This window comes from Marmota marmota, unplaced genomic scaffold (genome assembly GCF_001458135.2).
Source record: "Marmota marmota marmota unplaced genomic scaffold, marMar, whole genome shotgun sequence".
NCBI classification, from domain to species: domain Eukaryota; kingdom Metazoa; phylum Chordata; class Mammalia; order Rodentia; family Sciuridae; genus Marmota; species Marmota marmota.
In genome coordinates this window covers 1,745,800-1,771,681 of record NW_025999862.1, presented here as the reverse complement: position 1 = coordinate 1,771,681, position 25,882 = coordinate 1,745,800, and the positions used below count along the sequence as shown (strand labels likewise).

Below are 25,882 nucleotides of genomic sequence, written 5' to 3'. Positions count from 1 at the left end.
TCACTTTTTTTAGGTCAAAAATGCTTGAATGTCAGCTATTTCATATGGTTTATTTTATTTTTTTTTTTTTAGAGAGGGAGGGAGAGAGAGAGAGAGAGAGAGAGAGAGAATTTCAATATTTATTTTTCAGTTTTTGGCGGACACAACATCTTTGTTTGTATGTGGTGCTGAGGATCGAACCCGGGTCGCACGCATGCCAGGCGAGCGCGCTACCGCTTGAGCCACATCCCCAGCCCCAATATGGTTTAACTTAATGACCCTACAGCAAAATAAATATTTAAAACCTACTGTTAGGTAATAAGAGAAGGGACAGTGTAATGCCATGTCTGTAAGATAAAAAGAAGCCAGCCATGTTTAGCAAGAAGACACACATGCTCCGGCACACGTGGCCACGCACTGCAATTGGTACTTGCTTTGGCGAAGAGTGGGGGGTGGGATGAGGCATGTGCAGTGACACTTCCTGGCATGGGTTGGGTGGTTCCCAGAGCCAGCTCTGCTTGAAGCTCACATGGTAACTCATTTAATCCTCATAGCACCAGGATGAGGGAGGTACTATCATTGTGCCACTTTATGGATGACAACACAACTCAGAGAGGTGAAGTCACTTGCCTGAGGCCGCTCAGCTTGTAAAGGCGGAAGGCAGGATTTGGATGCAGGCCATGTGGGCTCGTTTGGAGATCAAATCTGAAGTCCGGTGAAATGGATATAGTTAAAGGGGTTGGTGGACCCAACATATCGCAAAAAGCAAACTCTCCTTTCACCTACACCCACCCCATCCCTGCCCACCCCATGCCCAAGAAATCCCCGGCGTTTCTTGCTCTTCTACCTTCACATGTCACCCTGAGAACGTGGAGGACCAGCTGGTGTGGCCCTCCTCGGGTTGCCCGGGCTGAGTGTGGGATGGACCACAGTTGGCACCAGGCCACCTGCTCCGGCTCCCAGGCCTTTCTGTCAGCCCAGCCTCCTCCAAGCCAGAGCTGAGGCCCACCTCTCTACCACGGAATCCTTGTCTCCTCCTCTTGCCCAAAGCCAGCACCAGGCAGCTGTCCTCAGCGCCCCTGTGACTCAGACCGCTAAGTGGGGCTGGGCTGAGGGGCGTGGCTCTGCGGGTCCCTCCCCTTGGTGACGAGCTCTAACTTTCCTGGTCTGAGGGCTGTGCTTCTGCCCTACTCTGTTCAGGGGGCGGGGCTCTGTTCAGGGGGCGGGGCTCTGTTCAGGGGGCGGGGCTCTGCTCAGGGGGCCGGGCAGTCTGGGCTCAGCATGGACAGCCCTGGGGTGCGGGCAGAAAACAAAGCCACCTGGATCCTGTGACTTGTAGCCACACCAGTATGTCATGTGAGACACTCTGCAGAGGTTGTGCTTTATACTTAGAATAAGTACCACCAGTGTCCCCATTTCACAGGTGAGGAAACTGAGGCCAGAAAGCTTACGAAACGTATAGGGTCATTGTAGGCCAGGAAGTGGCAGAGCCAGGATTCAAACCTAAGTCTCTGTGAGTCTGAAACCCACATGCTCTCCACAGGGCCACCCTGCCTCACTGGGTTGTCAGATAGCCCTGTCAGGTGCAGACCTCGACTACGTTAATCCCATTTACAGATAGGTAAACTGAGGCTCGTAGATGGTTGGTGCAGTGGTAGAAACTGAACCGGCCCCTGGTCTTGATTCAGTTCTCCACCCATAGACTGTTCCCACCCTCACCAGGACCCCTCCCCTTCAAGTCAAGGCAGTAAGAGGATAATTAGAAGTGGAGGTGAGATTAGGGGTGCCCATGGTTGGCACAAGAAGCCATGAGGGACCTCATGGTTGGTGAGTCAGTAAGGGTCAAGTTAGCCAGGTATAGTGGCACATGCCTGTAATTCCAGCCACTCAGGAGGCTGAGGCAGGAGGATTGCAATTTTGAGGCCAGCCTCAGCAACTTAATGAGGCCCTCAGTAACTTAGACCCTACCTCAAAATGAAAACTAAAAAGGGCTGGGGATGCGGCTCAGTGGTAAAGCACCTCTGGGTTCAATCCCCAGTGACACCCCCCCCCTCCCCCCTGAATAAGAAGGGCAAAGTTGCAGAAAGTGTTGGGAGCCAGGCAGACTCATCGCGTGGGTCAGGAGGGAGCCATGGGGGACCTTAGAGGAGGGGTGGGGCATGACCTGACACTTCACAATGCCTGCTTGTCCAGCCCGGGTCTACTGCCCAGCGGCAGCCAGCCTCCCCGCACCCAGCACTCCCTCCCTCGCAGGCTGGGGACATTGGGTCGCTGAGGTCAGGTCTTTGTTTGAAGGACAGATAATTAATCGCACAAAGTAATCCCCAGCGCACTCGGGCAGATTTATGGAGATCGCCTCTGTCCCGGGAACTCTGCCTGGTCATCTTTCATTTCCCAGGCACAGCGAGTGACTTGTTAGGCCCCACGCCAACAGGAGTTTCATTCAGGGGAGTCCAGCGGGCGGGGGGAGATTGACAGTCCAGGCCTGGGCAGGAGGCGGGAGCAGCGCCGGGCAGGGGGGGCCTCCGACCCTCAGCCTCCCCCTTGCCCCTGGCTGACCCAGCACGGGACCCTTTCACAGAGCTTACTGGTCAGGGGCCACGGGGACCCAGATGCCATCCAGTTCAGCCCTCCTGAGTCCAGATGAGAAAACCGAGAGAGAGCAAGGCCGTGGAGAAGTCGTCCACTTCCCAGGTGGGCAGGAGAGCTGCCTGCCCGCTGCCCGCCGGCCCAGCACATATCCTCACCTGCTCTGCCCTAAGCTGCTGTGGAGGACCTCAGAACCCCCGTGGTGGGCTCTGGGCTGCCTCCCCAGGGGCTCCTCTGGTGGGGAGGAGTGGAGATGGACAGGCCCCAGGCTCACCCTGGTGGGGAAGGCGGGTGGCTGCCCCTGCTCCCCCTGCCTCTGGCTTGCCGGGTACTTTGGAGGGGCTGCTGTTGTCTCTCCTGGTGACACAAGGAGTGTGGGCTCATCGGATGATTCAGGCATCTTTATCAGGCCCCGGTCATGAGCCGGCTGTTGGGGATGTGGCCATGAAGAAGCAAAGATGCTGTCCTCATGGCACTGTGGTTGGTGAGGGTGACAGAGAGTAAAGGATCAAGCAGATGCCTTCGCTAGTCACCACTGCTTCCGGGAAAGAAAACAGAGGTGTGTGTTGGAGGACCGCCGGGCAGGGTCAACTGAGCCTGGGGTGGCTGGGGAAGGCCTCTATGGCATGGGGACACGGGAGCGTGGTGGAGGAGGCAGCACGCAGAGCTGAGGAGGGAAAGAGTTCTGGCAGAAGAAACTTCCTGTGCAAAGGCCCTGTGGCAAGAACGAGTTGGGGATGCTTAAGAGACACAAAGGCTGGGGTGTGGGGGGCAGGAGGAGGGCCGCTGGGCTGGAGGGATGATCATTTAGGGTCTTGCAGACTTGGAGGACTTGGGATTTTACTCCATTGGCCTTGGGAAGACATTACAAAGGAGGAACTTGACCTGTGTCCTAGAGAGTTTAAAGATCCCAGAAAGACCTGGGCCGTGATGGGACTGGAGAGGGAAAGAGGCAGGTGACCGGGAGGGGGGCTCCGTGTCCACCAGGCTGACTCAGCTCCATGCCTTTGTCTGTCCAGCCCCTCCAGTGGCTCTGTCACCGCTCTGTCCTGAGGCCCTGCTAGCTCTGTCACACCCTCCACCCCCACAGTGCACCTCCCAGGAGGCCCCGCTCAGAGCTCCCCACCGGCTCAGGCTTCCCTCCTGGGCATGTGCCCGGACCTCCTCCCACTCACAGGGGGCAGCGTGGCCACCAACAGATGGCGCCAGCACCTCCCTCACCTCAGCCCCTGAGGACAAAGCCTGGTGGGGGGGTGGCTCCTCCCTGAGGCTCGCACCCCCTCTGTAGCTGAAGCCCTGGTCATGTTCCCCGGGTCCTGCAGCCGGGACTGTTGGGGCCTAGCGCTGGGAGCGGGAGCAGGTCCATCTGGGCAGGGGTTGGTGGGCCAAGGTCAGAGGCGGCCTTCTTTCCTGGCCTGGTTGAGGGGGATATGTGGGCTTTAGGGCTTTGCTCGGCGCTGGGGCCCCTGCCAGGAGCTCCTTCCACAAGCCGAGGGCTCACGCCTCCTCCTCACGGACGCAGGGAGTCTCCAGCAGGCAAAATGCCCCCTAAGGCAGGGCCTGATCCAGCAGGACCCTGTACTCCCCCACCCCCCGGGGGCATCTTTGCAGAGCTGGGAGCGGATGCCCAGGGGCTCGCTGGCTTCCCTGAGAGTCGGCCCTCTACCAGGGTCCCAGAGCTCCCAGCCACGACTGAGAAGGACCTCGGACTGTGCATCTGAGGGGGACCCAGCAGGAAAGACCCTCAACTCTGGACTGTGGTTTCTCTTTTTCAAAAAGGTGGTCAGAGGCTTTGGAAAAATTTGGTTGTTGAGCCTCGTCCCTGGCTGAAAGGACAAGGGCGTCCTTCTTTTTCCCGTTTCTTGCTCGATCAGCACAAGTTCCTGCCCATGTGAGCCAGGGGACGGGAGCGTCTTGGGACATCCCTTCCTGTCTGGCTGTGCTCATTCATCAAGCATTCTCCAAACGCCTACTTGGTGTGGGGCACTGGGCCAGGGGCTGGGGACATAATGTGACATCCAGGACTGAGGCTGCACTGGGAGGATGAGGGCACTCTGGACACTGCTGAGACAGGAAAGCCCACGGCTCAGCCCACCCCACCCTCTGCCCACTGCCCAGCCCAGGACCCCTTTCTCAGCAGAGAAGCAGGCCCCACATTCCATAGCAAATGTGATATTTAGAGCTGGGCACAGTGGTGCACCCCTGCAATCCCAGCAGCTCAGGAGGCTGAGGCAGGAGGATTGCAAGTTCGAGGCCAGCCTCAGCAACTTTGCAAAGCCCTAAGCAACTTAGCGAGACCCTGTCTCAAAATAAAAAAATGAAAAGGGTTGGGGATGTGGCTCAGTGGTTAAGTCCCCCTGGGTTAAGTCCCCAGTACCAAAAACAAAAAAGAAAGAAATCTTTAGAGAAGTGAGAAGCTGATAAAGCTCGCCCTAAGGACCCGCCTCCTGGAGAGCGTGTTGCCAGTTTGTCGCGTTTGCTTCCTGTCTTTCTGGCTCTCCTTTGTGTTCTTGTTTAAGAAATGAAACATTGTTGCTAAAGATCTTTTTCTTTCCTGTCAGTGACTTTGGAGGTCACCTTTGAGGACCATGCAGCAAGGGTTAAAGTCTCTGATCCAAACGGGACCCCTGACCTTGTTATGCCGGATTCGTGTGACCCCAATAGACCTCCAGGAGCCGAATCCGATGCAGTCACACAAGAGTCTTTATCGTGAGCTCGAGCCTGGACTCACAGCCGTTCCCGACGCAGCGGTCCCAGGGTGTGAGTCCCAGTCCTTTGTTCAGTGAGATTTTATAGGTTCTGGGGGATACTCTATGCGTCACAACATCACCCAGCAAATCATTCCACATCTTGGTAAAATCATAAAACAACTCTTAACATTGATTAGCACATTCACTGGTGGGAACAAGTTGGTAGGGGTGATTGGTTAGTACAAGAGGGGGGTTCGTTTGAACTGATTGGCTTAGGCCATGAGGGTGTACGTGCTGAACTACAGGGTTTCCAACATGTTATCAACCACCATAAACTACTGGGGGGTCATCTGGCATCCCAGGTATTTTCCCCATCTCATGTGATTGGAGGTTGCTGGGGGGTTGCTATGGGTCCTCACCTAGACTGACTGAGTCAGGGACACCTGGCGCCACAGACCTCTCCTGTTATTTACAGACAACTCAGCAGGGTGGGTATGTGCCCAGGAGGGCTCTGTGGGTTTTTCTAAGGACAAGGGTCACGCCCCCTTCCTTGGACAGGCTTTGCTCTGAGGTAGAGGCTGGTTTCTCAAAAATGGAATCAGCAGTTTCTCAACCTGACTGTGGGCTGTGTCTTAGGTGACACTGAGGAGCCGCCGCCCTGTGTGGTGGGTACCGCCACGTGTGGTCGTTGTCTTGGTGAGAGCTGTGTATTGCATTCAGAGATGGAATTTGTTCTTAGAACATCACAAACAATTGGTGGATGGGGCTGATTTTAAAATAACTAAGATTGGCAAATTTTTGATGATCGTTGAGACTTGGGGGTGAGCACGGAGGCCTTCACTGTGTTCCTGTCTCTCCATCTGGCCATACTTAGAATTTTCCGTTGGAAATTTTTTTTCAATACAGAGGGAAATAATAATTTTAAAAATAAATAAAAGGGGTTTTTTGGTGTGCATGTGTGGTTCCCAAAGCTGCTAGGGGACCAGAGGACTGGTCTGGGATCCACCTCTGAACGGTGGCCTGGACAGGCATGCAGACTTGGGCCAGACTGAGGTCAGCCCATCGAGTGTCCTTGCTGTGTGGTACTGGCCGAGCTACTCCCCATCTCTGATCCTGAATCCTCCAGGGTTGAAGGAAAAGTTTGAACCTGGTGGATTCCGAGTGCCCTTCCTAATTTGTGTGCTCAGAGTCGCCCCCTGGAGGAGAGCTGTGGAGCAGCCCCGTTAGCCCCTTCAGTATCTTCAGCGAGTTTCCCAGACCAGCAGTTCCTGGACTCAAGTCTTTGCAAAAAAGGGTTCAGTGGCCAGAAAGTTAGAGAAACCCTGTATCATAATGTCCTTGTCCTGACAGGTCACCGCACCTATTAGCACATCCAAGGCTCTGACGAGTCCTGCCTTGGATTCACCTGACCAGCCTTCCCCAGATTTGACCACGACACTTTGGAAGTCGGTTTAACTAAACTTCCAGCATCGATTCCCGGGGACACCCTGGCCTTCTGTCTTCGGGGACTCCTGCCCTCTAGGACAAATCAGCCATCTTTTCTCACCACCACGAGTCTGACTCGTTCTCAGGAGGTCAGAGTCTGGGGATCTCCACACTGCCGGGTGGGTTTGTACTTCTGTCTGTGGTGCTTTCCCCCAGTCGTCCCTGACCAGAACGTCTGCCTTGGTGTCATGCTCTGAGTCACCACCTAGAGGCCGGGACCCTCCCCACCTCAGGAAAGTGGCCTCCCTGGCTGAGGTCTAGAAGCTGCCCTCCTAGGGACAGGGAGGAGAGGGGACACAGACTTTGGCAGCCCAGGCTCTGGGTTCAAGTCTCAGCCCCACCCTTCACAAGCCACATGACTGGGACAGGTGTGTTCACATGTGACCTCCGTTCTCTAATCGGTGAAGTCCTTCCCGCGAGGATCACACAGCATAGAATATCAGTGTTCAGTTCCCTTCTTTTTCTGGAAGAATCCTAATAATGGCCGACATGGACTGAGCCCTTATGTGCACGATCCTCACATCGGCTCTGAGATAAGAAGTATCCCACCTTCTACAGTCACGGAAATGAGAACCCAGAGAGAGCAGGTAACTTGCCCAAGGCCACACAGCTGCTGAGGACGGATGTTGAGGTTTGAACCCTGGTCCTAGCTACTACAACATCCCCCTCTTTTTCAAAGATCAGATCCTGATGAGGACGCTCTGATCCTTCCAACCTCAGGAACCCCTCCTGCCTGCTCAGGGCTTGTGGTCCAGGATCTGGAGGGTAGGAGGTCACACCCTGTGCATCCTGAGTGAGCATTTGCACATGACAGTGACATGTGACTAACACCTAAGCAGTCCTAGGACTTCCAAGTTCCCTGATGCTTGGGGTCCACACTGTCCTGGGGGGCCTCGGACTCCAGCACCTCCATCTATTTCTCTGGTTTGGGCCCTTGGACAATTCTGGGCTTCTGGGTGAGATGGCGTCCGATTCTGGTGCTGAAATAAGACACGTGAACACCCATCGCCGTTGAAGAGCCCCTCGCTTTTCAACCAGGGAGGACCCTGAGGCCTGGAGAAGTTAAGTGACTTGCCCAAGGTCACCGGCTGTCCCCTGAGCCCCAGGCAGGTCTGCCTTCTCTGCAGACTGGGAACAGGGCTGAGACCGAGGGGCCCTGCAGTCCCTCAAGGACGCAGCAGCCCGGCCTGCCAGCTGGTGGCCAGCCTCTATGAAGATAACTCGTCGGAGGCCGCTCCCTGAACCTCATCTGACCACATCTATTCTGGGCGGCGGAGCCCTGACGGAGCACAATTTGATTCATAAATTACCGGGCTCAAGGTGTGTGTGATGGCTCTCCTTCCCCAGACTTGAAAGTCATTTCCTCTGGAACTTGCTGTGCTCGGGGCGGGAGGGGTGGCGTGGGCCTGGGGACCAGTGCTCCAGAGGGGAGGAGGCAGACGATCAGCTCTGCCCCCGTTCTCGCTCCCAGAGACTCAGGGGCAGATGCTGATCAGCAGGTGAGGGAACAGGCCCCCAGGGAAGCTCCTGCCCAACGCCCCATGGCCAGAAGTGGTGGCCCTGGGATTCAAACTCAGGCCCTCTGACGCCAAAGCTCCATTGGAAGGGGAGGAGCCTTGTCCCACAAACCAGCATCGCACCCCACCTGCCCCACCTCGCCAAGGTCCTTTCTCGCGACATCATCCGGGTCCAGGCGCTGTGTAGTTCCACCTGCCCCCAGGCTCCTGGTCCGCGGCCTTGATGGTACCTGATGTTGGCTCAGCACTTGAGAGTTTGCAAAGCGTTTTTCAGACCTCTTATCTCAGTGAACCTCCAAACACCCCTGTGAGCAGGACAGACAGGCTCAGAGAGGCCCCAAGCCCCAAAGCATGAATTTAGTCTCTGAATTTTACACCCAATCCTTTATGAGTTCTTCAGTCAGCTGCTTCATACATGTGCCTTGTCCTTCCCCTGAGGGCGGACGTTAGGTGGTGAGCTCCCTGAGGGTTTCCCCACCCCACCTCCACCCTGTGCCCCGTGCAGAGGGCCCAGTAAGGTGGTCTCTGGTGCCCACACCCCCCCAGAAGCCCCGCACCTGGGCCTGTGTTTCCTTTATCCCGTTGCATGGAGCCCCACAGTGGGGTGGGGACACGCAGTCAGGATGATAGACAGCATGTCCTCCTGGGCCTCCTTCTCCTTGGGCATCTGATCACCGTGCTCTTTGTTTTCCTAAGTGTCTCCCCTCCCTCCCCCTCGCCCTCGCCCTCTCCCTCCGGGACAAGGCCTTTCAGATCATCAAATATCAAGTGCTGCTTATGCGAGGGCTGAGATGGCTTTATCGGAGCCGTAAATCTCCCCGAGCCCTGACCTGTCCCGGGTGCCAAGCTCGAGAGAGTTATGTGGGCTCTGGCGGCGGCCAAGCAGACGGCCTTGGGGCCGGGCCTAAGGAGAGACCCCGTTGAGGGGGACGAGGGTGTTCTGGGCCCGCCTGCTCCAGGCCTGGAGGGAAGCAGGTGCAGGCAGGTGAGCAGGTGGCCCAGAGGGATCTGCAGCCCTGCTCCCCTTGCCTGCCCCTCGCCTGCCCGCCCGCCTCCGCCTGGCTGCCACAGGAGCACCATCCACCCAGGACATTCTGCACGTGGGCAGCCAGGGGCTCCTGGGACCTAGAGGCCCTGTGCTAAGCCCAGCAAGGTCACTAAGTAACCACATGTCTTTTTTTTTTTTTTTCCTTTAATGGCACTGTGGATTGAACCCAGGAGCACTTGACCACTGAGCCACACCCCCAGCCCTGTTATTTTTTAATTTAGAGACAGGGTCTTGCTAAGTTGCTGAGGCTGGCCTGGACCTCATCATCCTGCCCCACACCGGCTACCATGTGTCCTGGACATGTCACCTCTCCTGACTGAGCCTTGGTCTCACCACTGGATAAATGGGTGCCGTGCAGGCCTTGTGGGCACGTGGAGGATCTGGCGAGAGGGTGTGTGTGAACAAACATGCAGAACGGTGTCAGGAGGCAGAAGCCCCTGTCCTCCTGTCAATCAGGGCAGCTGGGGCGGGGACTAGCCTGCAGGCTCTGGTGGTAGACAGCCTGGCCTGGAATCCTGGCTCTGCCTCTCAGCAGCAGTGTGACTTGAGCAAATCGCCTCATCTCTCTGCCTCAGTCTTGTCATCTGTAAGATGGGAATAGCAATGGTCATGGGAACAGCGGTGAACCTTGCGTGGCCCATAGCGGCCACAGTGAACGCTGGCCCTGGCCAGTGCCCTTCTTCTAGCTACATCACCTAAGCCCTCCTTCCTCCAGCGGCCGGGTCCCAGGACTCCTCACTGCCCCCTGCTGGCAGGCAGACCCCAGGCTGTTCACTTGACACTTGAGGCCTCCACCTCCTGCGGCCTCTCCTGATCTGTGTCCTGGGACTCTGTCACACCTGGGTGTGCTGGTCCTCCTGCCCCGTCACACTCCTGCTTGCCTGGAAGGCACGCCCCTGCTGTCCTACCCAAGCACTGGCCACCATGCCCAGCTGCAGGAACTGCTCCCCCACAGGACGCACGCAGGGCCTGATCCCGCCCCCAGATTGGCCTCTTGGGGGTCTTAGGTACTTGGCCAACTCCTCACCTTCATCCTGGCTGACAAAATGGTGACCAAGGCAGGAAAGATCCCTGTCCTCAGAGGAATAAATTCAGTGACTTGCTGTTACTGACGATGGCCACCCAAGTGGGAGGGAATGGCTCATTCAAATGAGTCAATTTGCCTAAGAGGTGGTGCTGGCCTGTTTTGCAGCAACTCAGGAGGCTGAGGCAGGAGGATCACAAGTTCCAGGCAACCTAGCCAGACCCTGTCTCAAAATAAAAAGGGCTGGGATGTGGCCCCGTGGCAAAGCACCCCGGGTTCAGCCCCAGCACCAATGTAAATAAGTCTGGAGACCTTTTGTCCCAGCTGGGGGAACCATGCTTCTGTGTTCAGTGGGCTGCTGCCAGGCACAGCACAGTCCCTACCACAGACCCCCCCTGCATCAGCAGGGCTGAGATGGGGAGCCCTGCCCTGGCGCCTGCCCTCAGGGATAAGGCACGTTACAGTCAGTTCACATTCCCTTCCTTTCTCTGTGCATTTACTTTTCAAACTACAACACCACCAAAGATTGTACCTTCTAGAACTATGTTGTTTACGCAGCCACTGAGCCACATCCCCAGCCCTATTTTGTATTTTATTAGAGACAGGGTCTCACTGAGTTGCTTCGCACCTCACTTTTGCTGAAGCTAGCTTTGAACTCACAATCCTCCTGCCTCAGCCTCCCGAGCCACTAGGATTACAGGCATGTGCCACTGCATCCGGCCTGTTTTATGACTCTTTTGTCTAGCATATTTAATGCTTCTCTCTCTTCAAGTCACAAACTTCTGCAATGTTTTAGCAGCTGCCTGAATTTCATGACATGAATTATTTAACCAATCCCCTATTGTTGGACATGTAGGTTGTTCCCAATTTCCCTTATCAGCACTGTGCCGAGCATGCTGGTGGCTGCGTATGTGGGCACATTTGTGGTCATTCCCTTTAGAGAAATCTCCTCCATGAAAGGGAAAGGATTTGGGGTCAACAGAGAGACTGCAATTCCAGCCATGGTCCCTGGTGATGTCTTGCTTGTCCTCATTAAAGTATCCTCAGAGGACTGGGGCTGCCTCTCTGAGGCTCCCCGGTTTGCAGAGAGACAGGCGCGGCGCTCCCTGTGGGTGAGAGGAGCGTGGCCTGACCCTCAGCGATCCTGACATAATAGGCTTGACTCTCCTTGGCTACTCAGGTTAATGCTTCATCAGTTGGAGCTGGTTATTAGCAGATGAATCAGAGTCAGGCTTGTAGTCCTATTAGGAGAGGTAATCATTTGTTGGTTTAAGTGAGCTTGATGGGAGCCGTCCCCGTGTGAAAGCCCTGGAAGAGCAGACAGCAATTCTCCTGTGCTCCAAGGGGCCACGAAGGTGGCTTCCCCTGACTGGACGGTGGTGAGTGTAATTAATGAGACAGCTCCATTCAGACACATCCCCATGGCTGCATGGGGAGGGAAGGAGAGCCCCCACTGCAATTCCTAATTGGTCAATCGCTCTTATAGGCCCTGCACAGTCCTGGTGTCTCTATGACATGCGACATCATGAGTCACCCCAGGATCATCTGCTTGATAGCCTTTGACACTAGCCTCAGGATGGGCCCTCATCTTTGCTTCAGCCCATGCATCCATTTATTCAAAAAGCATTTATTGATCACCTACTATGTATCGGCTGAGCATTCACCTGGTCCCTGCCCCCAGGGGCTTACATTTCAGTCAGGAGGGACAAACGATAAGACACTTATAAACAGATGAAAAGACATGTTCAAAAAGTCGAAGCACTTTGAAAGAAAGAAAAGAGGATAATGGGCTAGAGAGTGATAGGGATTAAGGAGGACTGCTCCATGGAGTGACATTTGAGCTGACACCTGAATACAGAAGGGGCGGCCAGCAAGGAGCAGGAGGTGGCTTGAGCTTTGGGGAGGGGTGGGCTTAACCCACCGGGGCCTGGAGGAGGGCAGCAAGCTCTCGGCCGGCCCCGCCCAGGCTGGAAGCTGGGGCTGCCCACACCGCTGGCTGCCATATGTCGGTCATAGAGCCGTTGAATGCATGCCTGTCCAGCTGCCACCCAGGACGCAGGCCCCCTTTGTCAGCAGGCAGGTGAGTGACAATTTTTAATTCATAAGCTTTGTTGCTCAAAGCCATGTCTCAGTCCGACTCCTAATTTTCATGATGCAGTGATAAAGTTCTATACCAATCAAAAGGACGTGGTTCCCGTGGACAGCAGTAGCTCTGCAGGCCGGGCTGCCCGGGGCCCAAGTGGCTGAGGTCGCTCATGCAAAGCTGCTTAGTGCTCGCATGTGGCCAGGGAGAGGCATGTGGAGGGCCTCTGGATCCAACCGGAGGTCTTCAGCTTCATGAGAGCAGGGCTGTTCTTGCTCTACCCTGCACCACCTGGATCCCAGTTATCCTTAACCTCTCTGGGCCTCAGTTTCATCATCTGTAGTAGTCCCGTCTCGAGGGTGGTTTGTGCAGCCTGGGAGGGGCATACCTATAGAACAACGCACAACACAAGGCAAGAACTCAGCATGTGTTGGGGCCCTTGCCACTCTGCCAACATGGGCCACTGTGGGGACTTATGTGGTCTGATTCTTCTGATTCTATGCCTGGTCCACAGTGGGTGCTCTACCTACCTGGTCACACCTGGCCCTCACAGCCCGTAGGGAGGAACCAGGACCCGAACTTGACAGTCAGGGGCTTGGCTCAAAGGAATGAGCTATTGCAGGAGCTTTGCAGTTGGGGCAGAGCTACTGTTGGCACCTTTTGCTCATCCTGCAGCTTGATGCTGGGCAGACGGGCTCCGCTTGTGGGTGTAACAGACCCCAGGCCCAGAACAAGACTAGGAGAAGGCATGGGGGGAGGGGAGTGCCCATCCCAGTTCCACTCCATCCCTGGGTCGGTCCAGGCGAGCACAGCAGAGAGGTGGGGAAATCGGGCCTCTCAGGCCATCTCCTCCAGCCTCTGCCTCCACTCAGGGACTGGCCTTTGAAGGGTGCATGCTCAGGCCCAGAGGAAGGGACTGGCCTCAGAAGCTGCCGGTTGCTTCCTTCCTCTCCCCCACAGCTCAGCACAGGGATAGGCCCCGGGTGCCACCACCTGTGTGTGACTGGTCATCTCTACTTGCTGCAGAGGAAGAGGCCAACTCAGACCCTCCCACACACATATAATGAGCATCGTTCTGGGAACAGCAGACAGAAGTGTGCGACCCCAGCCCTCACCCTCAAGGCCCCACTTAAGGAAGCCAGGGAAGCCCAGGCACGGGGCAGCCCCACTCTGGGGCCTAGAGGAGCAGGAGACGGCGGAGCCTTTGGTCAGGAGATGGCGATGGGCTTCTGGTGGCCGGGCCATAGGATCCTGAGAGGCCGGCTCGGAGGTAGAGGCTTGCCTTTCCCTTTAACTCCAAGTGCGGCAAGAACTAAGGCAGGTCGCAGCGCTGTCAGCCCAGCCGAGCAGACAAAGCAATTCAAAGTCATCAGCCTGGGTTCCCACACGCACCATCAGCCACTCACTGAACGGCTCTGGCCCAGACCTGGTGCGGGTCAAGATGCTGCGGGCGAGATAACGAGGGAGCCACGTGGGAAGGGGCCCCGGGGAGCCGGGGCGGGAGCTGGGGAGCCGGCCGCTGGACGGGGCGGGAGGCGGAAGGACGGTCCTGGCTCCCCTGGCCCGGGAGCCCATGAGAGCCCTCCCCGCGAGTCTGCCCCCCCCCGCAGCCCCGCCGTCCAGGGCCTCCTGCCTGCGCCCTCCGCCGTCCAGGGACCAGCCCGGCCCTTGCCTGGCTCCGCCGCGCCCCCTAGCGGCCGCCGCGCCCCTCGCCTGGTTTTCTACACCGCGAAGTCCCCACTGCGGGGCCGCCGCCCTCGGGATCTTAGTCCCACTCTGGGGGCGTCTGAAGCGCCCCTCAGGGGCCTTGGCCGGCTCCTGCCCTGCCTCTCTGCTCACCATCCTGGTCTGGACCGGCCCTTCCTCCCTCCAGGCACTGCACTAGGCTGGTGGCCCCCTACCCATGAGACCACGGCCCCTGTCTCCTTGGCTGTGTCCCAAACACCCCTCCACGGAGCCCAGCCCTGTGGCCACGCATCCTCAGTGCCCTAGGTATGTCACGGGCACCCCTGTGCTGAGGGCTCTGGTCCCCCACTGCAGGCCACTTCCTCGATACCTGGAAGACACTCCAGGTGGGCATTTTGCTGCTGTGTTCAACTCTCGGGGGGGAATTTATCCAGAACTTTCCAAAGTGATGATGCTTTTCCTCTAGGGATCTCCCTTTTTAAGGTTTTTTAATCTTTGTTTTGATATATAAGTGTGTATATTTATGGGATACTAGGTGATGTTTTGCTTCATGCATATTTGTGTAAGGATCATCAAATGTGGGTAATTAGCATATCCATTACCTCAACCATTTATCATTCAGAGTCTTCTAACTATTTTGTAACACTGTTGTCCAAGGTCACCTTGCTGTGTGATGGGATACTATAGTTCATTCTTCCTCTCTACCTATAACTTTGTACCATGGGCTGCCCTCTCTGCCGCCAGGTGATACCCACTCCAGGCTCTCCTGCTGGTGTAGATTGAGTTCCCTCCTCTGGACCCCTCTCTTGCGAATCTGAAACTCCTAGAGGAAGGGGTCTCTCCCTAGGAAAACCAGCAGGGCCAGTGATGACCTGCTTTTCTCTTTTGTGATGCTTCCAATCTCCAGTGACCAGAATCCACAGTCAGTAAAAGCCTGGCCCCACCCTGCACCCCAGGAGCCCCTCCCTGCTGGGAACCCAACACTTACTCCTGCACAGCTTCTGTCGACCCAGGAGAAGCAGCTGTCTCTCTGCTCAGCAGTGAGGATGGAACAGGTGAAAGGCGACCCTCCTGAGACCCTCCTCCCTATCTCCAGTCCCCCTGGGACTTGGATACGGAGTTTGGAGACCAGAGGGCTGACGTGGTGGTGTCACTTTCCAGGATCACAAGGACACTTGAGGTGTGACTGCCAAGCCCCAGGCCTGGAGGAGTGGGAGTCGGGAATGAGGGGCTAGAGCCAGACAAGGAAATGGTGACCTGCCCAGGGTGCTGGAGGGATCAGGGGCAGAGCTGGGGCCAGTGCCCTTGGGCCTGAGGGTGGCCTGCCGTGGCCTCAGGGCAGCTGACTGGTCAACAGGAGCCCCATTTAGAGGCCGTCCTGGCAAGCGTGAGCGGGTGGCTGGCTCAGGTCTCTGGCGGGCTTTAGACCTAGGCTCTGTGGAGGTAGGAGGGAGGGGACCAGGGGGCACGCCTTGGTATAGTACAGGCTTCCGGCATTGGTGGAGAGCGCTCAGCAGGCCAGGTACTGGCTCAACTCCTTCCATCTCTAGGGTGGGTCCTGTTATCACCCGGGAATTACAGAATAGGAAACTGAGGCCCAGACGTGGTAATAACTAGCCAGGTTCACACAGCTGGTAGCAGACTGAGCTGACCTCCCAAGGGCAGAATCCCCACCACCCGTCTGCTCTGCTGCTCTTCTGGGCCTCACCTGGCAAGTGCTCCGCTTTCAGTAGCATGATTCTGTGGGGATGTGCGGCCCAAGGCGGGCACCTCGCCTGCTCTTCTCCGCTGATTCTCGAGCACCCTACATGCAGAGGGTGCTCATAGGAACTTGGAGGAACGAGTCAGTGAACTAATCAATGAATCTTGGAGTCCGTCGTGCCCGTGGCCTTTGCTGCTCAGGGCACAGGGCTCCTCTCCTGGCCCTGCCTGAGCCGGGCTGCATCCCAGTGAATGCTTTCATTGCCATGGTAACTGTAGCAGCATCCAAGTCAGTGCCTCACTCGGGTGGCCCTGCCAGCTCCCCGGGTGTAGCCTGTTCTGGCGTTTGGTTCTGGGAGTATGTCACATGTGCCTGGCAGGAGGCGGGAAGGTGGACGCGTGGACAGAAGTATAAAAAGCACACATATGCACATGTGTGTGCACGCGCACAGGGTGTCGGGGAGGGTCCCCAAGCTTGTATGAATGTGTGCTACTGGGAGGCGTGGGCCTGCAGGACTGAAGAGAGGGGCTCGTTGGGCAGGGTGCTTTACGTCCTGGACTCAGGTTCTGGGTGGGATCGGGTCAGGGGTGAGCAACCTGACCGTGAACGGGGCGTGGGTGTCATGAGGAGTGTCCCAGGCTCGATTTCCCAACCGAATGTTGAAGCAAGTCATTCAGCAAAGGCCTCTGGTTTGTGAATGATTTATAGGAAAAAAATCTTACAAAGAAAAATTGAATCACATTTAGTTAAACATTTGATAGATTTCTTTATTGGAAAGAATAAATTTATATGAAAATCTGTACCGACTGGAGGCTGGATGTGGGGCCTGGGGAGGGGGAGCTGTGCTGGGCGGAAGGCCTCAGGGTGGCCCTTCAGCTCTGCCTGGGGGCTCAGAGGACCCAGCCCCCTCCAGGGCCCAGGGCCACCCCTGCTCCACCCCACCTCAGCCCTGGCCAGTCTGCACTGTGAGCAAGGTCAAGGGCTGCTCTCCCCAGGGAGCGTGTCCCTGGCACAGAGAACAGCATACTAATTGCTAAAGCTGTGGATGGCTAGCTGAAAGGACCCACCCTGATGTCCCCCTGAAAAATCCCTAGCTAAAGAAACTCCCTTCTCCTCCTGCGTTTACTGGAGGGGCATCCCCTCCTGAGCCTGGCCCAGGTCAGAGTCCCCAAATCCCACGGTCCGAGTGGCATGAAGCCTGAAGGAGCTGCACGGTCCTCAGCAGCCTGTCCCCTGCCTGGCCAATGCCTGCGGGGGACCGGGAGGACCGTAGCCCTGGCCCAGGTAGAGGAGGGCCACCTGGCATGGGCAGGCAACTGGGCACAGGCCGGCACGAATAGCCCCGTTTGGAAGTCTGCAGTTGGAAGAGGAAGTGGTCTGCTCTGGACTTTCCCTGGCTGACCCTGCCATGTGCAGTCCCTGTGGAGCCAGGGTGGGGACGAGCAGGAGGGGCAGCGGCTTCCACGGCCATCCTGGGCTCTGTGCATTGCTGAAGGCTTGGGCGCTGATTCTCCCCCGTGGACCCACTGTCCATCCATCTTTCGTCCCAGTCCTCCCTGTACCCCAGGGCCCAGCTCAGACAACAGCAAGGGTCACACTTACCAAGCACTTACCCTGTGCCAGGAACCACTCTAAGCCAATGTATGCAATTTTCACCCTCATTTCTGTGCTGTAGAGGCCGTCCTTATCCCTGTTATATGGATGAGAAATTGGTGCTGTTGGTTGGACACTTATACCCTCTGGTGATAGAAAGGTGTTAGTAGCAGTCTCCTGTTGTAACTTTTCCCCTGATGGCTTTTTCTGCTCTAAACTTTCTTCCTCTGTCTGACTAGTTCAAGAGACCTTCTCTTTTACTTGAATCTTTTCCTCTGTCTGACTAACTTGAGAGACCTTCTCTTTTACTTGAATCTTTAATCAAGGTACAGAGAGGTTAGGTGAGTTGCCCAGGGTCACACAGCTCACAAGTGGTGCAGGGGCATTCCTGCTGCTCCTCCCGTAGCCTTCCTTCTTCAGCCTTCCTCTGTGACCTCAGACAACTAACTCTCCCTGGTGCCAGGGCTCCCTCCCAGGTGGCACGTACTTCAGTGTCAGGATCCCTGGCACAGACGTTTGCATCTACCATGCCTGGCTCAGAGCCTGGCCAGGGGTGGCCTGAGTCTGTGGCTGAATGGAGTGAGCCTGTGGATGATCCAGCAAATGGTCAGTGAAGGAGGAAGAAGAATGGCATTGGGCTTTGCCTGGGGGGACCTCAGAGCCTGGTGGGAGTGTGCAGTAAGGGCCTGGGCTGGAGTGGGCAGGGCAGGCCCAGGAGGCCTGGGGAGCAGCCATCCTTCAGCCACACGATGCACCACGTGCCAGCGTGGGCCAGGTACCTTGAGGGACAGCTGTGAAAAGCCCCCATGTTTGGGGAGCTCCTAGGCCAGGTGGGAAAATGGGATTAACACGCAGGAAGCACCCGGGGAACTGTCACAGAGCAGAGGCTACTCCTGCCTGCGGGGCCAGGAGGGGTCGGCTGGAGGAGGGAGAAGGGCCTTCCTGGGGAGCAGAGAGGCTGTCGCTGACCTGGGAGGACTGGAGGGGGAGGCCGAGAGAAGACAGTGAGCCGGGCGCGGTGGCACAGGCCTGTAATCCTGGAGGCTTGGGAAGCTGAGGCAGGAGGATCACAAGTTCAAAGCCAGCCTCAGCCACTCAGCAAGGCGCTGAGCAACTCAGTGAGACCCTGTCTCTAATAAAATACAAAATAGGGCTGGGGAGGGGGCTCAGTGGCTAAGGGTCCTTGAGTTCAATCCCCAGGACTCCCCCCCGCAAAAAAAAAAAAAAAAAGGACACTGGACGCTGAAAGACCAGAGGCAGGACCAAGCATGGGATTTGGGAGCTGAGGAAACAAGGGTGAGGGCTTGGGGTGCCTGCAGAGGGGAGGCAGACGGGTGACAGAGCCTCTCCTTGAGGCCAGCCTCCGGCGCCCTGTGAGCCACCACTGACACACGCGTCTCTAACTTGAATCAGCACTGAGAATGCCGATTTCTAGAACTGGGTTGTGGTTTTGCCGTTTATCATTTAAAAAGCGCGACACATCATTGCCAAAACCGAAAATTGGGCTGGAATGAAATTGTCCATAAAAATGGACAAGGGCAAGAAATCGAGGTGGGAGTCCCTGCGACGGGGCTCCCTTTGGGACGCTCCCCCTCAGCCGGCTCCCTCTGTTGGGAAGGAGCGCAGCTGGGTGTTGAGGACACCTGCCATCAAACCGGGACCTTCTCCTTGCCTCAGGGGACGGGTCCCCCTGCTCTGGTCCGTGCCGTCTGCCCCTGGAAGGGGCCTCCTGCGCCCAGGCTGTTCTGGGTCCCCAGAGGCAGCGTCCTTACGGCTCCGGGTTCCTGCCACAGGGACAGGGCCCCGTCACTGCGCCTGCCTGCCTGGCCCAGGCACAGCAGCCTTCTCTCTCTCTCGCAGGGAACACCAACAGCATCTTTGCCCTGGACTACATCAGCGGGGCGCTGACCTTGAACGGCCTGCTGGACCGAGAGAACCCCCTCTACAGCCACGGCTTCCTCCTGACCGTGAAGGTGAGACCCGCGGTGGGACCTGCACCAGGTGGATGGCTGCCCAGGCTGGGAGGCCAGCCTCCAGCAGAGGCAGGGGCTGCGGCCTCAGGCTGAGACCCCTGAGTTCAGCACCTCTGCCCCTTCCTGGGCACTGACCCCGGTCATCCCCACAGGCCACCAGGAGGGGATCACGGGTACCTGGGCAGGTCTGCGTGGCGCTTCACAGCCATCGTCCACGCCTGCACAGGCCGGGAACTTTATCCCCACCTTAGTGACAAGGGGGACTTCTAGGTGCTCATCCTGTGGAGCTCGGCCTCGTCCCAAGGTTTCGAATTCGCAGTTGTAGACACGGGAATTCTTGAGTTCGCCCCGATTTGGAGGTTTTGTCCCATTTTCTAAGTTTCACCCTTTCCTAGGTTAGAAAATGCAGCACATCGGGGAGGGGACAGAGCCAGCTGCAGCCCCTCCCCCACCCCACCCAGTCACCTGCCACTGGTGGCACTTGAATGAAAATCAATGACTTGCCGAGCCAGCCCTAGGAGGCCCATTTAGGGGTATGGATCCTGCCTGGGCCACGGGGGACCTCCCCCGCCCTGACCATCAATTAATAGGAGGGGGTGGTCCAAAGACGGGTGCTGGGGACCCTGGGAAGGAGGCCCCCATCCGTGTGGGGGGACAGGACGGCCAGCCCACCCTGCACCCTCCCTTGAGCTGACCGCTGAGCCATGCCGGTCCACCAGCCCTGGCTTTCTCATGGCCCCACGCTCTCGCCCCTGACGCTCAGGTGTGGTAGCCAGGATGGGGGTGCCCCACCCCAGCACAGAGCCCGGCCCCTCCCTGGCCTCCCTGCCTGTCCTGCACCCCTCCGGCTGAGGCCAGAGGTCAGCTCCCAAGGAAGAGGGCTGCTGCCTAGTCCCCGCACCGCCTCCAGCTCCCCTGGAACCCCGCACTGTCTTTCCGTCTTCTATAAAATGTGGATGTGGGACCCCCAACCTGGTGGTGCATCCAGTCCCCCTGGGGAGCCTCTGTTTGGGTCTCACACAGAGACTCCGCTTCTGGAGCTTGGGGTCAGAACTGGGAACGGGTATTTGGGGGCCTGGCGCTCTGGTGCAGTGGTTAGGTGCCCCAAGATGTGAATCTGTCCATCTATTCCAAACCTCACCCTGAAACTAGCAGCGTTCCGTCCACAGCTGATGTTCCATTAAGTCTTGACCAGCCTTTAGCCCAGAAATTCCTGGCCTCAGTTTTATTATCTGCCAAATTGAATAGAATCTCCATCCACCCTTGGATGAACCCCAAATCTGTCCCTTCCTTCCTGTCCACCTCATCTCCGTGTCACTTCTAGAATCCTATTGCCTGAGTTTGAATTGCAAAGCTGCGCATCCTCGTACAAGTTCCTTAACCTCTCTGAGCCTCATGTCCTTCTCAGTGACATGAGGCTACTAAAGGTAGAATCTTCCTCCTGGGGCTGTAGTGAGGATTCGATGAGATGGTTCATATTAAATCAGTGTCTAAATTCGAGAAAGTCCTTGGTAAACAGTAGCTATTATTGGGATTGTGGCCTTCTTTACACCTGGTGGATGGTATTCTGTCTTCAGGGCACAGAGCTGAATGATGACCGCACCCCATCTGATGCCACCGTCACCACGACCTTCAACATCCTGGTCATCGACATCAACGACAATGCTCCAGAGTTCAACAGTTCCGAGTACAGCGTGGCCATCACCGAGCTGGCTCAGGTTGGCTTTGCCCTCCCCCTCTTCATCCAGGTCGTGGACAAGGATGAGGTGAGTCCCTGGAACCCAGGACGCGTCCAGTGTTATTGTCCTGCCCGCGCTGTACAACCTTGAGAGGGATGCCAGGTGTCTCTGGGCTTCCAGGTCCTCAGTTATGAGATAGAAACAAACACAGGTGCTGATAAATAAGGCTGCAAAAATCGAAAGTCTCTAAACTGTTACAGATGCCATCTCTACCCTGTAAAAACATCCAAGCACACATTCCAATATGTGGCATTTTATTTAGAGTTTATATACATGGTCACTGTACTCATCTCATAGGTATGTGATAAAGTATGCACTAAAATTGCCATCTTAAGGTGGGTGTGGTGGCACACAGCTGTAATTCCAGTGACTCGGGAGGCTGAGGCAGGAGGATTGCAAGTTGGAGACCAGCCTCAGCATCTCAGGCCCTAAGCAACTTAACGAGACCCTGTCTCTAAATAAAAATAGGGCTGTTGCTGAGCATGTGGCTCGGTGGTAGAGCACCCCTGGGTTCAAATAGCAATTTTTGAAAGTAGAAATAAAGCACCAGTGCGCTTTCTCACACCTGAGGGGTGGTCTCTGCCGTGTGTAGGAGGTGCATGTCCAGTTTAGAGGCCCATACAAATGACACTTGGCAGAAAGGCTGACTCCTGCTTTTGGTGTAGTAATGCCCCCCTCCATGTGAAGAGCTTGCTCAGGGGACACAGGTGCTTTCAAGAGGATCCCTAGCCATTAGGGGTCCAGGAGGTCTGTGTCACCTTGTTCAGTGAGGCCTGCCCTAGGACGTAGGCGGAGCTGGGGAGAGACAGAGGCTGGGGCAGAGGCCTCCCCCACCAGCCCCGCTACCCATGCAGCGCTGGCCGAGGGCCAGGCTGGCGTGGGAATGGTCTGTCCCTTTAGACCCTCTCAGCCCGCATCTCCCCCCGCCTGGTGCCCTGCCTCCCTGGCCCTCTGCAGGGGCCACATTGGCAGCACTCTGTCCTGTCCTCCTGCCCTGCTCAGGACTCCGTCAGGTACCCCAGCCTGGGGCGCCTCCTTCACCTGTCCCATGCGGGGCTCCTGTTCTGTCCTTGTCCCAGGCGGGCTTCTTCCTAAGGAGCCCCTCCACTCTGGCTGCCCAGCTAACGGCCACGGGGCCAGCCCAGGAGCCCGCCGCCCTCACCCCTACCCCTCCCCAGCCCGCTGTGCCCGCTGGACTCGCCCCGCCAGGACTGGACCCAAGGCCCAGCCAGTCCCGCCTGTTTACACGGGCACACACACCTCCAGCTCCCGGCTGAGGCGTCCCGTGCCTGTCTGCCTGAGATGACTTAAGATGTATTGAACACCTACTGTTTACTAGGAACTAGGTTTGTCCCCTGGGGGTCAAGCATGACCACGGGCCTGTCCAAATGTCCCACTTTTAAAAGTAGGGATAAACAGGTATAAAATAAATTCCAGTATTTTCTCAAACCCCATTCAGTCATCTCGTCCCTCCCTGGAGTATAGCCAGGCACATCCCTGTCAGAGACGACTCTGAAGCCTGGCGTGATGATGGCACACACCTGTAATCCCTGTGGCTCAGGAGGCTGAGGCAGGAGGATGGCAAGTTCAAGGCCAGCCTCAGCAACTCAGTGAGGCCCTAAGCAACTTAGTGAGACTCTGTCTCTAAATAAAATATTTTAAAAGGGGCTGGGGATGTAGCTTAGTGGTTGAGTGCCCCTGGGTTCATTCCCTGGTACCAAAAAACAATAAAATTGTTTTTTTAAAAAATAGAGGCTACTCTGAATGAGAACCTCAGAAGAAAGCCTCCTCCTTCCTTGCAGAGGTACAGTCATGCCTGGGAGAGGAGACATGCCAGTCCCAGTGTGGGGTCCCGGGTCCTGACGGCAGGGGGCTTCGAGGATCAGGAAAGGCTTTTAGCAGGAGGGACCTGGGGCTGAGCCCTGGGCAGGCAGGAAGGCTGGCCTGCCAGGATGGTGGCCCCCACCGGCCCAGAGGCAGAAACCTGCAGGTAGGACACAGGAATAGTGACCCCTGCTAACAGGGTTGGGCTGTGGGAGGTGGGAGATGTGAGGAACCCAGGCCGGGGACTTGGACTTGACCTTGGCAGGAACCCAGGAGGCAGGCGGGCAGGACAAGCTCTGGGAGCACACAGCGCCTCTGTGGAAGCCCAGACTTGCCATTTACTGGCCCCGACTCCAGGTGAATTAATGGCCCTTCCTGAGCCTCGGTCCACTCATCTGTTCAAAAAGAAATAAGAGAGCGAGTGTAGCTGTCAGTTCGTATTGCAGTAACAAGCTCACCCAACGCGCACGCTCATTTCTCACTTGGCCTCCATGTCCGGCCGGGATCTGCAGGGAGGCCACTCCGAGAGGTCACTTACGTGTGCAGTCTGCGGTTTCGACGGTGCTGCCGTGTGTTGGGGTGGGGTGGGGTCGGGCGACAGAGGCTAAGCACAGCTCTGCCTCACTTCATCTCAGAGTGGCCCCAACTTCCACCCAGTGGTCAGAACTGGCTCCGTGTCCCAGCCTCACTGCCAGAGGCTGGGTATGGGGAGGTGGCGACATCTTGGTCTCTGCTGCCAGGGAAGCTGAGAGGAGAGAGAAAGGTGGGCAGGGCTTAGCGTCGCCACTGCCACACAGAAACCCCACCCACTGTCATTGTCCCCAGAGCTGCAGCTCCCCAACCCCGACCTGGTCCAGAGAGTGTCCCCAACAGTGAGGCCAGAGCCCCAGAACCCACTTACTCAGGCTCCTGTGTGACTGTCCGAAAGAATGCCTAGGGGACGCCGCAGGTGCTGCGATGCCACACACCTGTAACCGCAGCAGCTCCAGAGGCTGAGGCAGGAGGATCGCGGGTTCAGAGCCAGCCTCAGCAACTCAGTGAGGCCCTGTCTCTAAATAAAATGTAATAAGGGCTGGGATGCGGCTCAGTGGTCGAGCATCCCTGGGCTTAATCCCTGGTACAAAAAGAAAAAAGAGGCTGAGGACACTCGGGCCCAGCCTGCCCCGAGGGACGCTCCCACCTAGGCACAGCCCTGGGCACATGGCATGCCATGCCCTCGGGGACCCCCGGAGCCAACGCAGACCTTCCCTGTGTGTGCTCCACTGCTCCTTTCCCCAGGGAGGTGACCTGTGTCCCTCCAGGGACCCACTTCTCCAGGACAGAGTGACACGCAGAGAGGGGGACGAGGAAGAAGAGGCCACGCCCAGGTGCACACTGCCCCACCCTGAGGTCATCTGGGCCGTCCCATGTCCCTGGCTCTGAGTGGGGCTGCCCCAAACCATAGCACCCCCACCCCACCCGGGCTCCTTCCTCCACAGGAGGGCAGGAGTGGCCGGCTCAGTCCAGCCCACGCCTTGGCCACCGCCGGCTCTTCTGCCGTCTCCAGAACCCGGGAGGGATTCAGAACTTGCCAGGGAACAGGCCCCAAGGCCAGGTTCCAGATGTCAAGGAGACACCACCACCTCAGTCCGAGGGCCAAGCCCAGCGGGCTCAGCCGCATGGCCCACAGACAGCAGGCACAGGCCGCAGGTGCGAGGGCACTGCCCAGTGTCCGGAATCTGGGGCAAAAACAACCTCTGAGGGGAACCAGGCAGATGTTGGAAAAGACCTTGAAGAAATTGTCCTGTCTGTCCCTTCGTAGGGGGAGAATGTCGGTGGGGGTCTGCGTCTGGGTTGAAGGTGACTCTGGATTCGCTTGGTGTGGCAGAAATACATGGTCACTGAGCAAAAGAGGAAGAGGGAAGGGGGCAGAAGAGAGGTCAAAGTCCTGTGTCACAGGCTCTTGTCTGTCCCTGTGACTGTGACTGTGATTCTACAATTCTGAGCATGCTGGTCCCATCCAGACCCATCTCCTGGTTACACAGCAGGACCCACAGCTGGGGCCTGGTCTGGATTTGCTCAGCAGGACAACCCCACACCTCACACTCCGCCTGGCCCCTGAGAGCCACTCCAGAGGCACACACTGTTGAGGGACGGTGCCTTTGAAGATGAAAGTAGCAACAAGGTGGCCCAGGGCTTTTACTGGACGGATGACCTCAAAAGTCCATTTTGGGGCAGTAGAGGGTGCTGACCAAAACAGAAGAAGAAGAAGGAAGCAGTTTAACCTCTCAATCAGAACTTTGTAGCAGTTAGTCCTAATTAGGATGCTAATTGAACTCAAAAAACTAGGTGATGCTTGCAGTCCCCCCCACCCCCGCCCCAGATCTAAGATTCTGTATGGTCTCTGAATCGCGGCTCTGCCAGACCATGCAAAGGTGCTTGAAAAAGACCCTTTCTATCTCCCAAGGACTCCGTCACATTGTCAAGTCTCTCTGAGTAATTTCTTCTCTTTGGCCCAGCTATAGAAAACTCAGAGAAGCCAGGGAAGAAAAGGCTGGGGTGGGCTGAAGCCATTTGTATCCTGTGACAGTTGAGATGCAAATAGATGGTTGTGATGCAGATAGGGGGAAAAAAATCCTGCAGGCACAGGCTGGGAAGCCAGCCCGGGACCGCGCGTCTCCTTTAATTTCAAATTAAAGCCTTTAATTTCAAATTAAAGGCTGTGGCCACCATCCGCTCTGCCCAGCAATTTGCTGTCTCCCTCCGTGTTCCGATAGCCACAGTCGATAGGCAGCACCTTCACCCACTAGGGTCCCCACCCTGTCCTCCACCTTCTGTTTCCCATCTGCACAGGAGGAAGAATCCCTGAAGTGGGTGGTTGGAATTTTTTGCTCAGTTATTCTAAAAACCACTCTCCTGCCCAGACAACATCCAGACACAGGGTGACATGCAGAGAGGGGGACTAGGGGGC

The 25,882-nt window shown here is 56.8% G+C and overlaps 1 protein-coding gene across 1 annotated transcript in view; it reads left to right on the top strand.

Moving 5' to 3' along the window:
* Cdh23 (cadherin related 23) overlaps positions 1-25,882 on the top strand; it is a 390,629-nt gene that overhangs the window by 191,228 nt on the left and 173,519 nt on the right. Inside the window, exons 10-11 of the mRNA XM_048808827.1 lie at positions 19,257-19,369; positions 20,947-21,135. Of these exons, the coding sequence (XP_048664784.1) occupies positions 19,257-19,369; positions 20,947-21,135 (302 nt within the window). The remainder of the gene's footprint in view (positions 1-19,256; positions 19,370-20,946; positions 21,136-25,882) is intronic.